Source organism: Eutrema salsugineum, unplaced genomic scaffold, assembly GCF_000478725.1.
Source record: "Eutrema salsugineum unplaced genomic scaffold, Eutsalg1_0 scaffold_32, whole genome shotgun sequence".
Classification (NCBI taxonomy): domain Eukaryota; kingdom Viridiplantae; phylum Streptophyta; class Magnoliopsida; order Brassicales; family Brassicaceae; genus Eutrema; species Eutrema salsugineum.
The window spans coordinates 21,005-38,401 of NW_006256742.1; the positions used below are offsets into that span (position 1 = coordinate 21,005).

The 17,397-nt window shown below is 38.4% G+C and overlaps 2 protein-coding genes and 1 pseudogene across 2 annotated transcripts; all 3 read left to right on the forward strand.

Annotated features, from left to right (window-relative positions):
* Positions 1-4,998, forward strand: LOC112085041. Its single transcript, XM_024154003.1, has 3 exons — positions 1-2,026; positions 2,690-4,297; positions 4,355-4,998. Exons 1-3 carry the CDS (start codon positions 1-3, stop codon positions 4,996-4,998), a joined length of 4,278 nt encoding a protein of 1,425 aa, XP_024009771.1.
* Positions 4,999-6,254: 1,256 nt separating this feature from the next.
* LOC18014230 (pentatricopeptide repeat-containing protein At1g29710, mitochondrial) lies at positions 6,255-7,644 on the forward strand. The gene is given in 2 exon segments (XM_024154004.1): positions 6,255-7,537; positions 7,539-7,644. Coding segments are annotated over 2 exon segments (1,389 nt in total).
* Positions 7,645-9,615: 1,971 nt separating this feature from the next.
* On the forward strand, positions 9,616-11,713 carry LOC18014222 (annotated as a pseudogene).
* Positions 11,714-17,397: the final 5,684 nt, after the last annotated feature.

Sequence of the window (17,397 nt, forward strand, 5' to 3'; positions counted from 1 at the left end):
ATGGCCGAAGGAGAACCTGTTCCGAACGATGCTCTTGTCCAAATGATGACCGCAATGAGAGAGGAGCTGAGGAACATGACTCAACAAATGGGAAATATTCGTCAAGAACTCGGAGCAAGAATAGATCGAGTTGAGGCACAACCAAGGAGAGCCCCAGTTCGAGGAGCACAAGTGCAAGCCGGTGACGCGAGTGATGATGAAGAGATGCCCGAACTAGAGGATGAACTTCCACCTGATCCTCTTCAGCATCGACAGCAGAGGAGACCGGATCCTCTAAGAAAAAATCCAGATAGAGTAGTAGATGCCCGAGAACAAACCCATGATCTCAAGCTAACACCCCCTACTTTTGCAGGAAAATCGGATCCCGAAGCATACATGGATTGGGAGAGGCGACAAGAGCACATCTTTGAGTGCTATGGCTATGCTGAACGCAAGAAGGTGGCTGTTGCGGCTGCACAGCTCACTGATAATGCCTTAGCGTGGTGGGACAGAAACGTAGCCGAGAGAAGGAGGCAACGTTTTGGACCAGTCGTCACTTGGAGCGACATGAAATTCCTCCTACGACTTAGATATGTACATGAACACTATCATAGAGACTTACAAAAGCGTTTTCGCAAATTGTCTCAGGGAAACCGAAGCGTAGATGAGTATTTTGAGGAGTTTGAGAAGCTGATGAACTCGTTGGAGTTAGAAGAATCGGAGGAAGCCTTGATGGTGCAGTTCATCGACGGTTTACAAGAGAGAATAGCAAGAAAGGTCGAGAGAGCTCAATATAGTGGGTTACACGAGCTATTGCATCTTGCCATTCAAGTGGAGCAGCAATTCAAGCGCAAGACCGCTCTTACCAGCCGCAACCGCACGAGCCAACCATGGAACGCCAGCAGCTCTAAGCCGGTAGACAAAGGCAAAGCCGTGAAGATTGAATCGAGATTCAAAGGCAAAAGCACCGAGGCTCCCAAGTTCAACCGAGCCGAGCAAGGTAAGCCCTCTAACCCCACCTCAAGGACTCGTGACATAACGTGTTTTAGGTGTCAAGGCAGGGGTCACATGTCAAGGGAGTGCCCAAATCAGCGAGTCATGATCATTACCCCTAGTGGTGACTATGAATCGCAAGATGAACAAGAAGATGAATTTAACGACATGGAGGAGGAGGTTGAATATCCGGATACTGGTGAACTCTTAGTGACTCGCCGAGTGCTAAGCATCCTAGTTCACCCTGAGGAAACAGCCCAAAGAGAGAACATATTTCATACTAAATGCACCGTCAAAAACAAGGTATGTAACCTTATCATAGATGGCGGTTCATGTACTAACGTGGCTAGCAAATATTTGGTGGACAGATTAGGTCTTGAGAAGACAAAGCATCCTCGCCCTTACAAATTAACGTGGCTGAACGATCAGACCGAGCTCAAGATCTCTGAGCAAGTATCCGTACCTTTCAGCATCGGCAAGTATCATGATCAAGTCACTTGTGACGTGGTGCCAATGCAAGCAGGGCACCTATTACTCGGTAGACCGTGGCAATTCGACCGAGCCACAACCCACAATGGCCGCACCAACCATTATTCTTTCATGCACAAGGAGCGTAAGTATAATCTTGCACCTCTAAGCCCCACCGAGGTACATGAAATGCAAGTGCACATGAACAAAGAATCCGAGCTAAGTAAAAACAGTCTTTATTTATCATCTAGTGATGTTTATAAAACCATGAGTGCCAATGGCACCGTGCTACTAATGATGTTTAAAGAGTGTCTAAGCGCAGGTCTAGGTGACTCTGAGATACCACTTGAAGTGCAAGCTATTCTGAACAAGTTTAAGGATGTATTTCCCGAAGAGATACCACCAGGATTGCCACCACTTCGTGGAATAGGGGATTCAGCCTTGCCCAACAAGCCAGCTTATAGGATGAACCCTGAGGAGACTAAAGAGCTAGAGAGACAAGTACGAGACCTAATGGATAAGGGTTATATCCGTGAGAGTCTCAGTCCTTGTGCTGTGCCGGTTCTCTTAGTACCAAAGAAAGATGGTACATGGAGAATGTGTATAGACTGCCGTGCCATCAACAACATCACCATCAAGTATAGGCACCCCATTCCACGCCTAGATGACATGTTGGACGAGCTAAGCGGATCCACCATCTTCTCGAAGGTAGACTTAAAGAGTGGATACCACCAGGTTCGACTGCGTGAAGGAGACGAGTGGAAGACCGCATTTAAAACCAAGCAAGGCTTGTATGAGTGGTTAGTTATGCCTTTTGGCTTGACTAATGCACCAAGCACCTTCATGCGCCTTATGAACCAGGTTCTTCGAGCTTATATAAGTAAATTCGTAGTTGTTTATTTTGATGATATACTTATATATAGTAAGAACCTTAATGATCATCTTCAACACCTCAAACTAGTGCTTAAAACACTTCGCAAGGAATGCCTATATGCTAACCTTAAGAAGTGCACATTTTGTACTAACAAGCTTGTCTTCTTAGGCTTTGTAGTAAGTGAACAGGGATTACAAGTAGACGAGGAGAAGATCAAGGCAATACGCGAGTGGCCTACACCAACTACAATCGGTCATGTTAGAAGCTTTCATGGCCTGGCCAGCTTCTAAAGGCGTTTTGTACGAGATTTCAGCACGGTGGCCGCCCCACTCACTGCAGTGATCAAGAATAACGTGCCATTCTCATGGGGGCCAGCCCAAGATGCAGCTTTTGAAGCCATGAAGAGCCGATTAACACAAGCACCTGTCTTACCCCTACCAGACTTTGACGAGATGTTTGAGGTGGAGTGTGATGCTTCAGGGGTGGGAATTGGAGCTGTACTACACCAAAGAAAGAGACCAGTGGCATTCTTCAGTGAAAAACTCAGTGGAGCCACACTAAATTATCCCACCTACGACAAGGAATTATATGCCTTAGTCCGAGCATTGGAGACCTGGCAGCATTACTTGTTGTCCAAGGAATTCATTATTCATACTGATCACGAGACTTTAAAGCACTTAAGAGGAAAAACCGCACTTAAGAGACGCCATGCTAAATGGTTGGAGTTCATAAAGACTTTTCCTTATGTGTTCAAGTACAAGAAGGGACAAGAGAATGTGGTGGCCAATGCACTCTCAAGAAGGCATACATTGATATCTACTATGGAGGCCAAGGTACTCGGCTTTGAGCATATCAAGGAGCTCTACAAAGAAGATCCCGAGTTCAGAGAAGCTTATCAAGGCCATGGCAAGGGAGCTTATACCTCATATCACCTACACGATGGGTTTCTCTTCCGAGACAAGAGACTATGTGTTCCACAAGGGTCTTTGAGGGAGCTATTGCTGAAGGAAGCACACGGTGGAGGTCTCATGGGTCACTTTGGAGTGGACAAGACATTAGCCGTAATCGCTGACCATTTCTTTTTGCCGCACCTCAAGAAAGATGTGGGGAGACACTGCTCACGATGTGTTACTTGTCATAAAGCCAAGTCCAGGTTACATCCTCATGGTCTATATTTACCTTTACCTATCCCTAACGCACCATGGGTGGATATTTCTATGGATTTTGTACTAGGCTTACCCAAGATCAGGCACAAAGACTCGATCTTTGTTGTTGTTGATCGCTTTTCAAAAATGGCGCACTTCATACCCTGTGACAAGACTAATGATGCCACACAAACCGCGGATTTGTTCTTTAAAGAGGTGGTGAGATTACATGGAGTGCCAAGAACGATTGTCTCTGACCGAGACTCTAAGTTCTTAAGCCACTTTTGGAGGACCCTTTGGAGAAAGCTTGGCACCAAGCTTCTATTCTCTACAACTTGTCCTCCTCAAACGGATGGGCAAACTGAAGTGGTAAACCGTACACTATCTACTTTACTTAGGGTCACTCTTGGTCGAAATTTGAAAACATGGTTAGATTGTTTACCTTTCATTGAATTTGCTTATAATCATGCTACTCACTCGGCTACTAAGATGTCTCCTTTTGAAGTTGTGTATGGATTTAATCCACTGACGCATTTAGATCTCTCTCCAATACCCCAAGCTGAACAAGTTAATCTAGACGGCCTCAAGAAAGGAGAATTTGTGAAAAAGATACATGAAAAGGCCCGAGATAACATAGTGAAGAAAACGGAGGAATACAAAAGGAGAGCTGATAAAGGACGCAAGAAACTTGTATTCAAACCAGGAGAGTGGGTCTGGCTACATATGAGACCAGAAAGGTTCCCACAGCAAAGGAGTTCCAAGCTTGCCCCTCGCGGAGATGGACCCTTCAAAGTGCTGGAAAAGATCAATGATAACGCCTACCGACTAGAACTTCCAGGTGAGCTGAACATTTCACATAGTTTTAATGTTGCTGATTTGTCTCCTTATGATGCAGGTGAAACAGTTTTGAGGACAAAACCTCTTGAAGAGGGAGGGAATGATGAGGCCATCGAACCATCACCAGACCCAAAGATCGTTCCCGAGCTCAAAGAAGCACCAATGACCCGTTCCAAAGCAAGGAGGCTTAGAGAAGGGTTCAACTTGGCCGTGGAATCATTACTACGTACCATGGAACTTGGAGATGCATTCAAAACCGAGATTCAAGAGCAATACACGCGAGACAGCCCCAAAGGACCCGATTTAGACATAATGGAGGGTTTCGCGCGTTTGAGCCTCAGAGAGAACCAGCCCCAACCAGAACCAGGTATACATGTTTACTTGGCAGGAAATGGAGCACGGAACACCAAGAATCTTGAAGAGACCGCATTGGATCCTCAAGATACAACCGTTTCAAGACTCGGAGCCGATAGCGAGCAAATGAGACAAGAAGAGGAACATGAAGTGGGACGCGTGAAGAAACTTGAAGAACTCGCAGGACACAACGTTAGCAGGACTCTAGACGAAGAAAACATCAAGACTAACGAAGAAAACCTCAAGACTAACGAGCTACTCAACGACGTAACCAGCAAGCCCACGACCGGCCGTAACCAGGTATTTTCCACTTATACGATTTGTGCAGGTAACATGGGAGTATCCTAGTGGTGTTTAACACACTAGAGAGAATCAGAGGTGCACGGAACAAGTCCAGAAAAGGTTGCACACAATTAGTTTCTTTTCCTTTTTATTTTTAAGTGAATTTTCTATTTTTGTGTCCAAATGAGACGCTTTGCCATTTTGCTTTATTTATTTTTACAAGTCCTATTGTTTTGAGTCCTTAGTGTCGTTTTTATTCATTGAGTTGAACCCTAAAAGGTTCAAAGCTGACGGACTGTTTATAAAGTCGCACATGCAGTTCTTGTACTTTAACCTTTTTTTTCCCCGATATCAATAAAATAACGCCGTTTTCCTCTTAGCTTGTGCTTGAGAGACTTTGTTTGTGTTCTTGCGTGTGAGATTCACCAAGAGACAAGCCGCAGTATCAGAGATCCTCCATCATCTCTGTGGTGCCTTCGATCCACTTCAAAACCCCTAATCGATCCCTCAAGAGAGAGCGTTAAAGCCAGCTTGACAGATCCCATCTCGATTCAAGTCTTGTGGAAGAAAGTCTTGTCTTACCATCCTCATCCACTGATCTACACGAGAGAACAACAAAGCCAGCGTGTTGATCCCACCAAGCCCTCGATTCCGCAATCATATAAGTCTCACCCGAATCTTATATCATACGCATATAAGTGAAAGAAATCACAAATTTTTTTAAAGAAGTGGTTGGGAATGGGGATTTGCGGTGAAGGTCTTAAAAGAGTTAAAGAGTAATAGTGAACTATATCTCGAAATTAAATTTTATACTTCTTCTGAGAGGTTTCCACAATTCACTTTTTAACTTTTAAATTATATATTTTTGATATACCTTCCAAGTTAAAATTAAGACTTCGCTATTATTTCTGCTATATTTTTATTATACACTCCAAGCTCCAAGTTAAATTTAAGTATGTTTTTTTTTCTTTTAATTATTATTTTGATATTTTCTTGCCAATATGGCAATATGTAATTATCTTGGAGCTCACGCCAAAGAAAATCTTCCTTTAAGTTCTTATTTTTAACTTGGAGCTCACGCCAAGAAATTAAATTAGAAATAAAATAGTTTATCGCAAATAGAAATTATGGCCAGTAGAATGTTAAAATAAAATAAAATAATTGTGGCCAGTTTTGGTGAAGAAAATCTCAGCATACCCTCAGGCGAGGACAATTCTTCCTAATGCGATATTCTGTTTAGGTTAAGCCTCTCCATTTTTTCCTGCAAACGTCGTTCCTGTTCTGTTCTGTTCTGTTCTTAGTCAGAGTAGTTGACCAGTGTAATGATGCGATTCTGGTGCGGAAAGCTCAAAATTTCGAAACCCTATCTAGCGTTGGCAACGCAGAGTGGTAGCCGCTAGTTCAGATCAGATGTAGCCTTCTCTCATCATCATCATAGCCTCACAAGCACGAAGAGCATCACTCGGCTTGTGCAAGACGTAACTGATCGCACATGGACGCAGAATCCAATCATAGAACAACAACACAGAACAGTTTCTTCAAGTGTTGCTGACGATGTAACTATTGAGACTTTCGATTGGTTTTGCAAACAAGGGAAGTCGAGAGAAGCTGTAGAGGTTTTAGAATACTTGCAAAATAATGGTTATGAAATTGGTTTGAATAGACTTTTAAGGTTAGCGAAACTATGTGGTGAATCAGAAGCTTTGAAAGAAGCAAAGGTTGTTCACCAGTGCATCGTTTCTCTGGTTGATCGTTCTCATGTTAGCTCTGGTAACACAATAACCGAGATGTATTCTTGTTGCGGATCTCTCGATGATGCGTTGAAAATTTTTGATGAAATGCATGAGAAGAATTCGGAGACTTGGTGTGTTATGATGAGGTGTTTTGTCAACAACGGATACGGTAAAGAAGCAATCGATTTGTTTACTCGTCTCAAACAAGAAGGGAACAAACCAAATGGAGAGATATTCGAAGAAGTCTTCTCTGCATTTGCTTTGACAGGAGATGTTAATGAGGGATCTCTGCGCTTTGAAGCCATGCAGAGAGACTACGGAATCATGCCTTCCATGGAACACTATCATAGTGTTACCAAGATGTTGGCAACATGTGGTCACTTGGACGAGGCACTGAGATTTGTTGAGAAAATGCCGATGGAGCCAAGTGTTGATGTGTGGGAAACATTGATGAATCTTTCCAGGGTTCATGGAGATCTTGAGCTTGGCGACAGATGTGCTGAGCTGGTTCAGAAGTTGGATGCAACAAGATTGGACAAAGTTTCAAGCGCAGGTTTGGTAACAACAAAAGAGGAACCAAACCATCGGGACTCTAAACAATGTTATAAGTTGAGAGCAAAAGATACTTCACATCCAGATATGGATACAATCTGTGAGACACTAAAGCATTTGCAGTCTCAAATACTGGAAATGGGTTATGTTCCTGATTTAGGGAATTAGCGTATCGTAATGAACGGTTGAAGAAAGGGGAATGAAGAAGAACGGAGTTTCGGTTACAAAGAGGAAGTCGCGTTCGTTAAGGGGTTTCTTAACTCAATGCCTCGATCTTCAGTCACTGTGATAACAAATATTCGCATTTGCAAGGATTGCCACAGTGAAGGTAATGTCAGTGATAACTGGCAGAGAACTGATTAAGCGAGATTCAAAGAGATACCACTGTTTCAATAAAGGAAAATGCTCGTGCAACGATTACTGGTGAGCTAACTGAGGTCCTGTTTGTTTTTGCATCCAGACACTGTATCGGATGCAAATGCTCAAATGTTGTTCGTTTGGACACTTTAGAACTCACATCTGGATGTTGAATCTGGAGCAAATGCTCAAATATAGATATTTGAGATGCTAAAAAATATAGAATATGCATGCAAATCTAGCATTTCAAAAACTAAAAACCTAAAATACTCCTCACAATAATATATTCATAATTATTCTTAAAAATCATTTTTAGTCAAAAAGTCATTTCTTACAAAACAAAAAAAAATTGCTAAATCCATAAAATCTTATTTTTCCAAAATCTCAATTTCCCGCAAAAATCGCAAAATCTCGTTTTCCCGCCAAAAACACAAAATCTTGATTTTAACTCAAAATTTTGATTTCTCATCAAAAACGCAAAATCTCGATTTTCCACAAACATCAAAAAATTTGGATTTCCCGCTAAAACAAAAAAATCTCGATTTTCTGCAAAAAACGAAATAATCTCGATTTTCTGCTAAATCGTAAAATCTTGATTGTCTGCCAAAAACAAAAATCATAGTTTCTTGCTAAAACGCAAATTCTCAGTTTCCCGCCAAAAACATAAAATCTCGGTTTTCGGTTAAAAACCGAAAATCTTGGTTTTTCACCGAAAACGCAAAATTTCGATTTCCCGCCAAAAACACGAAATCTCAATTTTCCGCCATAACAAAAATCTCGGTTTTCCAAAAAAAACGCAAAATTTTGTTTTCCACCAAAAACCACAAAAGGTCGATTTTTCATCAAATATAAAAATCTTGGTTTCCCGCCAAAAAAAAAAAATCTCGACTTTCTACCACAAACGCAAAATCTTGATTTTCCGAAAAAACGCAAAATCCCTATTTTCCATAAAAAACTCAAAATCCCTGTAAAAACAATTTTCCTATCAAATATGCAAAATCATGTTTTTCTGTTAAAAAATGTAAAAATATTTTTTCATGTATTTTTAAAATTTAATTTGATAAAAATATCACTTAGAAATAATTTTGAATTAATCTAATTAAAAACTAATTTAATTATAAATAAAAAAATAACAATTCAAAAGTATGCATTTTTTAATCATTTGATATATTTTGCATCCAACTATTTTTCTAAACTCAGAAACAAACAAATTTGTATCTAGATATAGCATCTTGATATAAAAGCTAATTTAAAAAATGAACAATATCTAGATGTTGTATCTAGATGCTGCATCTAGATTTAAAATCTAGATGCAGCATCTAGATAAAACAAAACGAACAGGACCTGATTGTTTTCTCTACTCAGGCTTTCTTTTTTCAATAAAAATAAGTTGAGACAACAAAGGATTTTAATAGAAAATTCTTTAGGAACTGTCTTTGTCATCACCTAAATAAAAGTCAGTTTTTATCAATAATGTTTAAAGGATATGTATGACATCAACAAAGGATTTGATTTCATGGTTTGCCTCTAAATCTTCCATGTTTCTCGACCAAAAAAAAAAATCTTCCATGTTTCTTGACCAAAAGAAGAATCTTCCATGATCTCTGTTTTTTTTTTTGGGTGGTTCTAGGGACTTATTTCGGTCAAATGTTGGCAGTTTTAAACTCGTTCAAATAATCCAAATTGATCGTATCGGTCTTGAAGAAAATTTCGTAATTAGAGTACAAAATTTGGATTCGAATATATTGACCTGAAACTTGAATCGTTCAACTCAATGACTAATAATGATAACTTAATACTAATATAATACAGTTTGATTATACCTGTCACTGACTCACAGCCTAATGAAAACGGAATGAGCTTTTAAAAAAAAAAACATGAGCAATCAGTTAAGCTATCCTGTAACGAATTAGTCAAATTTATTTATTTAACATCAGAGAAAAATAATCACAAATGTTTTGAAACGTATGAATGAAGTAAGACAAAGCTTATCATTAACCTGTTAAACACATAATCAATTTTGTTTGTCACCGTTCATTCAATGAAGACCACTTCTTTCATCTTCACATTTGCCGTCACAGTTTTTTTCACGGCGGTCCCGTCGTGCTTCTCAGCTGACCAACAGTACGAAAAGTGCCGTCTGCCTCTGAGATGTAGTCCGGGTCCGACGCTGCTGCCAAACATCTCTTATCCTTTCTGGGGAGTCAATAAACCCAGTTACTGCGGCCAAAGAGAGTTTCAACTCTCTTGCAACAACCACCAAAACCTAACCCTAGATCTCGCAAACTTTTCTCTTCGGGTCATTTCTTTTGATTTGGAGAATCAAACTCTAACCGTTGCCGATGAGAGTTTATTGGAAGGTGGCTGCCCATACCTGTCACTGAACTTCTCCGGGAGTAATCAGTACACACTCGCTCCTACAATCGAGAAGATTGACTTGTTCACTTGTTCGGCTTCTCCCGAGGTAGAATCCGTCTCGTCCTTTACTTGCGGAACATCCAACAGGAATATTGTAACATTTCACGCTTTTAAATCTTCGAATACAATTAGGGCTTGCGTAAAGTCCGGAGAAGTTCCATTGCTTAGTTCTGTTAAGGTTGACTTTCAGCAGTCAAGGCTAACATTGGAGGAAGCTTTAAAGAAGGGGTTCGATCTAAGGTACAATATTAGAAAGAGTGACTCTTGTAACCTGTGTTTATCTAGTGGTGGAATTTGCGGTTCGGAGTCAGTCTCAAGGAGTTTCCACTGTCTCTGTTCTGACCGCCCTCACAATTATGCGTGCCTTTACCAAGGTGAGTTACAAAAATCTGTATTCACCTAATGAATTTCAATACTCTGAGTAAGACAATTTAAATAAGTTATCCTTTATTTCCAAAGGTAATTAATAAATTTAGTATCATGTCGCTATTGTTTGAGATACAGGAGGACGTATAAACGTTCGGATGAAGATTACCATTGGTTAGTTTCCTTCTCAGAGACTCTCAAAGGATGTTGACTTTGCGTGATAGAGAATTGCGTAACTCAGTAGTTGATTTATTCTTTTAGGTGTAATGGTAGCAGGAGTTGTGATTTTTTTGGTAATCATAGCACTGATGTCACAGAGAGTGAACAAAACATGTTGTGTAAGAGATCAAAACCTTGAAGCACTCGTACCACTGAAACGATATAGTTACTCACAAGTCAAAAAAATCACAAAGTCATTCACACATGAAGTCGGGAAAGGAGGATTTGGGATTGTCTATAGAGGATTCCTTTGTGATGGCCGAAAGGTTGCTGTGAAGGTCTTGAAGGACACAAAGCGTAATAATGGTGACGACTTTATCAATGAAGTTGCTAGCATGAGCAAAACATCGCATGTCAATATTGTTACCCTGCTTGGATTTTGTTTTGAAGGTTCAAAAAGAGCAATTATATATGAATTTTTGGAAAATGGGTCTCTGGATAAGTTTATCTCAAGCAATAAGGCATCGGGTATGGACTGGAGTGCACTGTATGGGATCGCGTTAGGGGTTGCTCGTGGCCTGGAGTATTTACACAATGGGTGCAGAGAAAGGATTGTGCATTTTGATATTAAACCACATAATGTATTGCTAGATGACAATCTTTGTCCCAAGGTTTCAGACTTTGGCCTTGCTAAGCTTTGTGAGAATAAAGAAAGCATATTGTCACTACTAGAAACAAGAGGAACGGTTGGGTACATTGCACCAGAAGTGTTTTCAAGAATGTACGGTAGAGTTTCTCACAAATCAGATGTGTATAGCTATGGAATGTTGGTTCTTGAGATGATAGGAGCACGAAACCAAGCGTACATAGAAGACTCTGCATCGAACACAAGCTCAATGTACTTTCCTGAATGGATCTATAAGGATCTTGAGAAGGGATACAATAAAAGGCTTATCAAGAATGGAATCAGCAGCGAAGAAGATGAGACAGTGAGGAAGATGACACTAGTGGGTTTGTGGTGCATTCAGTCTTCACCATTAATTCGCCCACCGATGAACAGAGTTGTAGAGATGATGGAAGGAAGCGTAAATGCTCTTGAAGTCCCTCCTAAGCCTGTTTTGCAGCAAAATTCAGCAGCACCTTTTTCTGAATCCTCTTGGATTTCAGAGGAGAATTCAAGCCCCTGTGAGGTATGATCTGATCCATAAACGTGAAATGTTTTAGTTTGTGAGCAAATCTGTTTGGTGTAATTGTAAATGTTAAGAGAATAGAACGCATGTACAATTCTAATAACTTGAGTGCCTGCCATACATTTCCGGCTAGGTTGTGCTTTATTACCATATCTCTTTGTCTTATGCATGAACGTCCTATTTAAGATGTTGGATCGCGCAGCTGCAGAAAATTGATTTGGCTACCATAAGAGCTGTTCTAGACTAAACCTCACTCATTTGTGTTTTGCGGATGATCTTATGGTCTTCTCAGATGGGAAAATGAGATCTCTAGAGGGAATTTTTGACGAGTTTGATGCTTTCGCTTCTGCTTCGGGATTGAAAATTAGTCTTGAGAAATCGACTATCTTCATGTCTGGGATCACAGAATCGAATCAAACTGCAATAGTGAATCGCTTCCCTTTTAATGTAGGAGATCTTCCGGTGCGCTATTTAGGGCTCCCTTTGATGACAAAGAAAATGACACGAGCTGATTATGCTACACTTTTTGAGAGCATTCGTACGCGGATAGGTTCATGGATAGCAATGCATCTTTCTTATGCTGGGTGTCGACAATTGTTGATCTCGGTTATATCAGGTCTGACAAACTTTTGATTATCTGCTTTTCACCTTCCGCGATCCTGTATTGATGAGATAGAATCGATATGTGGAGCATTCTTATGGTCTGGTCCAAGCCTCAGTACTAGACAGGCGAAGGTATCATGGAATGATGTCTGCAAGCCTAAAAAAGAAGGCGGGTTGGGAATTTGATCTTTACGGGAAGGAAATGAGGTATCTTGCCTCAAGTTGGTGTGGAGGTTACTCTCGAACAAATCTTCTTTATGGGTGGCATGGATTAAAGAGTATTTTCTTTGGGGTGTTTCTTATTGGTCGGTAAATGAATTGCGTTCTTGGATTTGGAAAAGAATGCTGAAAACGCGTAACCGAGCTTGGAGTTTTCATCAGATGAAGGTCAATAATGGCGAAGATACTTCCTTCTGGTATGACGTTTGGAATCCTCTAGGGCGTCTTATTGACATCACGGGTGCTCACGGCATTATTCAGTTTGGTATATCAGCTGTTGCCACTGTGGCCTCTGTTTGGCGGTCTCATCGGAGAAGAAATCATAGGCGGGAAGTATTGAATGGTATTGAAGAGGCTATTGAGGAAGCTCGAGGGGGTAAAAACCAGAAGGCAGACCAATCCCTCTGGAAAATGCGCAATGATACTTTTAGATCTGCTTTCTCGTCGAAATCGACATGGCATAATATCAGGCATCATTCGCCTAGAAAGACTTGGAGCAGTATGATCTGGTTTTCCAATGCAACTCCCAAATATGCCTTTCTCTCATGGTTGGCAATGAAGGATCGGCTGAGCACAGGTGATCGAATGAAGCTATGGAATCCGGGCATTTGGACTGGGTGTACTCTCTGCTCTGAGCCGATGGAAACAAAAGTGCACCTGTTTTTCGAGTGTTCTTTCACGCACTAGATATGGAGAAATTTGACTGAGCGGTTGCTGAAGGACAAGTACGCAAACAGGTGGAGTGATATCGTGGTATTACTATCGATGAACAGGCTAGATAGCACAGCGCTTTTCCTTGCGAGATACGCCTTCCAAACTGCCTTGCATTTGATCTGGAGAGAACGAAATGGTAGACGGCATGGTGACATCCCGACACCAGCTCAGAGTCTGATTGTCACCCTTGATAAAGCAGTTCGAAATCGTTTGAGCTCGATGCGAATGGCTGGTGATTTACGCTGCATCGATGGTTTGCAGATATGGTTCGGCTCAAGGAGTTGATGGCACCAAGAAAACCACAAAACAGATCTTAATTATATGCTAATTATGTCTGTAAACATATTTCTTTCATTCCTTCTATCAGAAGATTTGTAAAGAAAACAGTTTTTTTTTAATATAATTAAACATATTTTCAAAAAAATAAAAAATATAGCTAGTTTTGGTAAAGAAAATCTAATCATATCCTAATGCAAGAGTCTCTTTAGGCTCAGAATCTGACCATTTTTGTTAGCTGGTTGACTGGTTCCTCTGTGGTCTGGAAATCTCCATATACGCTGTTCCACTCCTGTTTCTCCTCTCCTCCAAAAAGAAACCACTCCTTTATTGTTATAGATTTTTATTCAATATGCTTAAATCTATTAATTACATACATATTATATATATAGAAGTTTTAATAAATGATTCAATTCTTCTTAATAAATAAAATCAATCATCATATATCATAAACAAATTTTAGTTCGATTTCACTTTAATTATTTAGTGGTTATTTTGTTTTTCAGGTTGCAAGTAATATTCTGGCGAACTCTATTTCAAAAATTTGTTACTTAGAATATCTGGGTACATCCTCGTTAAAATATCGCAGAATTCTGATAACAGCTGTATTAACAGCTAACAAACGTTTATTATTATTTTTTCTGACATCAACAAACATTTAATAATTAATAGATATAGTCAATGGAGAAGGTTAAGATCCAATTACAATCTAGAGAAAATGATTGAAATGGCCATATTTTGGGTTTAAAAATTGAAAGTGTAGTCATCATTGAAAACCCTCCAACTACTCTTTTTTTTTTAACAATTGAACATCATACACTGATGGGGATGGTCTGATTTGGCTCCCGGAATTAACATTTAGAAACATTTCCCCACACACCAATAAGGGCTATGGTAATGAATCAACAACCAAAGGATCATGAAAGAAAAACAAAAAGACATAATTTAATCTTAATGAAAAACAGAGCATAATCCTATAGGATACGGAAGAGCATAAACTAAACATTGACAAATATGCCGACTTCATCACTCGAATAGCATTTTGCAGATTTAAAACCATCTTGAATCTTCAAGTCAGGAAGACTTAGCAAGAATTCTCGGATTCCTCTTTGTTTCCGACTTTTATTTGCATGACGAATTAAACAGGAACAACTTCTTTTTGTTTTTTTAGTAATAATGATTTCTCATATGTTACAAAAAAAAAAAGATTTCTCATCCAAAACACTTGCATCCACCTCAGAATCTAGCTCCATAACATATCTTATTATTTAAAAGAGAACTAGATTCTAACCCCGTGCATTCGCATGAGAATTTTTTGTTTTTATTCTAATATAAGTTGTATTTATTTTTTTATTAGATATAAATTTTTTGTTATTTATTTTAATAATATAGTTTAGCTGAAGACCCATAGAAAAGACCCATGTATTTTGATTAAACATTGTAGAGACCCTTTGGAGTTGTTTTAAAAAAAAACATTTTACTCATAAGAAGATAATTATTTCATTACAAAGATTAAGACAATAACATAAAAAGAAATAAAACATAAATTTTGATACAAACTTCAGTTGGCATTTTAGTAATGTCCAAATTTTTGCCAGATATTCTCCATTAAATCGACTTTCAGTTTCTCATGTTGTCGTCTATCACGAAGTTTTGTCCTAGCAAACATACTATTCTCAAGATTTGAAGTATCTGTTTCATATGCGAGATCCACACTTACACAAACACAAAACCATATTGCTACATCACCGATTGAATTAAGAAAATCATATATACAACAAACAACTCAATTCATAAGAGATGAAGTCAATACACTCGATCAGAACCCTAAATCATACCCACTAATGAAAACCACGAATCAAATAATCTCACATCAAATAATGATGCCCAAATCAATCATAACCCTAAATTAGTCAAACCGATTGAAACCCATAAATCAAATAATCATCCGATTCGATCCCTAAACAATTCAGAAGAAGAAAGAATCGAAAACCCGAACAGATGAAGATCGAATTCCCGAACCGATCAAAAATCAACTGATTCATAACCGATTGATTTTGACGGAGAAAACTGAGGACAGAGGGGAAAGAGAAGATGGCTTACGTCAGCGTCTCGATCCTCTGCTGTGGGCCTCCCAACGATGTCGACGATGCCGCAGGGATTCACCACCAAAAGGTCGTCGTCACCTTCGACGTTTTTGACGGAGAAGACGAAGATAAAATTGTGTTGGGGAAAAGAGGAAGGAAAAGAAAATTTGTTTTCCACCAAATTCATTTTCCAATCACATAAGTCCACATGTCTTTCAATACCGTCTCTTACGGTTTTATTTTAAGCGACGTCTCCACTATTTTGAGAGACGTATTTGTATTAAAAAATTGTTTTTTATTAATAGGACGGTGGAAACCCGCGATGTTCATGCTCTTAGCATCCAAATTTTTGTCACATAACTATAATAAATTTATGTTTTTTTTTTATGTGTGTACAACCATTTCAATTAAAAAAAGCAAAGAAATAGAGTTAGGTTTCACTAAAGAATGAATCATTACAATGTAAAATTAAGAACTAACTTGACTAAACTATATGTTTAATTATCAGCTAAATTAAAAAGAATATGATGAAAACAAAGCCACTACAAGCTGCTTTAATATTGAAAAAGATACCGTAAAATCTCTAAAATTTTGCCACCAGATTTGAAAAGAATGATAAATTTCAAGTTATCCGAGAAACATGTCAAGTGATTGATACCAAAATTTTTTGAAAAACGAACTACTAAAAATAGAGGAAGAGGTTCTTCATTAAGGCGAAAAAGACTGAGGTATCCGAGGAAAATCTTTGGAATAACATGGCATCTAACAAGTGTTTAGCAATCCAACCTGAACCACAAAGGTAACAATTAGCTGAACTAAACAGTATCAGAATACATTCCGTAAGCCTCAAAACATGGAGAAAAAAAACAAAATCACTTGCCGCAACGGGCCTCGTGTGGGATCTTCCAGCGTTAATATATAAATATATCTTATCTTATACTAATAAAAGTTGAAGCTATAGGCTTCTAAGGGTGTCCACATAGAATTTAAAATTTCAATTCTATTGGTCCACATCAACATTCAAAAATAAGGAAAGTTTACAAATTCAAATATTATTGTTGAATAATAAAATTAAGAAAGTTTACAAATTCTAATATTATTGTTGAATAAGGAAATTAAGAAAGTTTACAAATTCTAATATTATTGTTAAATAAAGAAATTCTGTATAATTTTTTTTAATTGGTCTTTACAAATTCTATTATTGTTTTTAAAAAATTATTGAAGATAAAGAAATTATATATAATTTATATTAATAATAATAATAAATAATATTAAAATAGGAAATTTTTAAATTTAAATTAGATGTATACATATATTTAGATACTCTTACATTAGCATTCAATTTTTTGTCACATATAACAATTTTGAAATTTATTTTCCTGTGTGTGCAACCATATAAAAAAAATAGAGTTAAGTTTCAGTAAAAAGTGAGTCATTACAGCATAAAAGAACCAACTTAACTAAACTATATGTTTAACTATTAGCTAAATTACAAAAAATATAATGAAATGAGATATAAACAAAACCACTACAAAACGCTTTAATATTGAAAAAGAGACCGTAAAATCTCCAAAGCTTGACCATCAAATTTGAGAAGAATGATAAATTTCAAACAATCCAAGAAACATGTCAAGTGATTGATACTCGACACTTTTGAAAAACGAAGCACATAAAATAGCAAAAGAATTTCCATCATTAAAACGAAGGAGATTGAGGTATCCAAGGAAGATTTTTGAAATAACATGGCATCTGATGGGGTTTTAACAACCTAACTTTAACCACAAATGTAAC

Coding starts and splice junctions, on each gene's coding strand:
- LOC112085041 (XM_024154003.1), top strand. CDS start 1: ATGGCCGAAGGAGAACCTGTTCCGAACGATGCTCTTGTCCAAATGATG. Junction 2,027..2,689: donor CTTAGTACCAAAGAAAGATG/GTACATGGAGAA, acceptor CATGGGGGCCAG/CCCAAGATGCAGCTTTTGAA. Junction 4,298..4,354: donor CTACCGACTAGAACTTCCAG/GTGAGCTGAACA, acceptor CTTATGATGCAG/GTGAAACAGTTTTGAGGACA.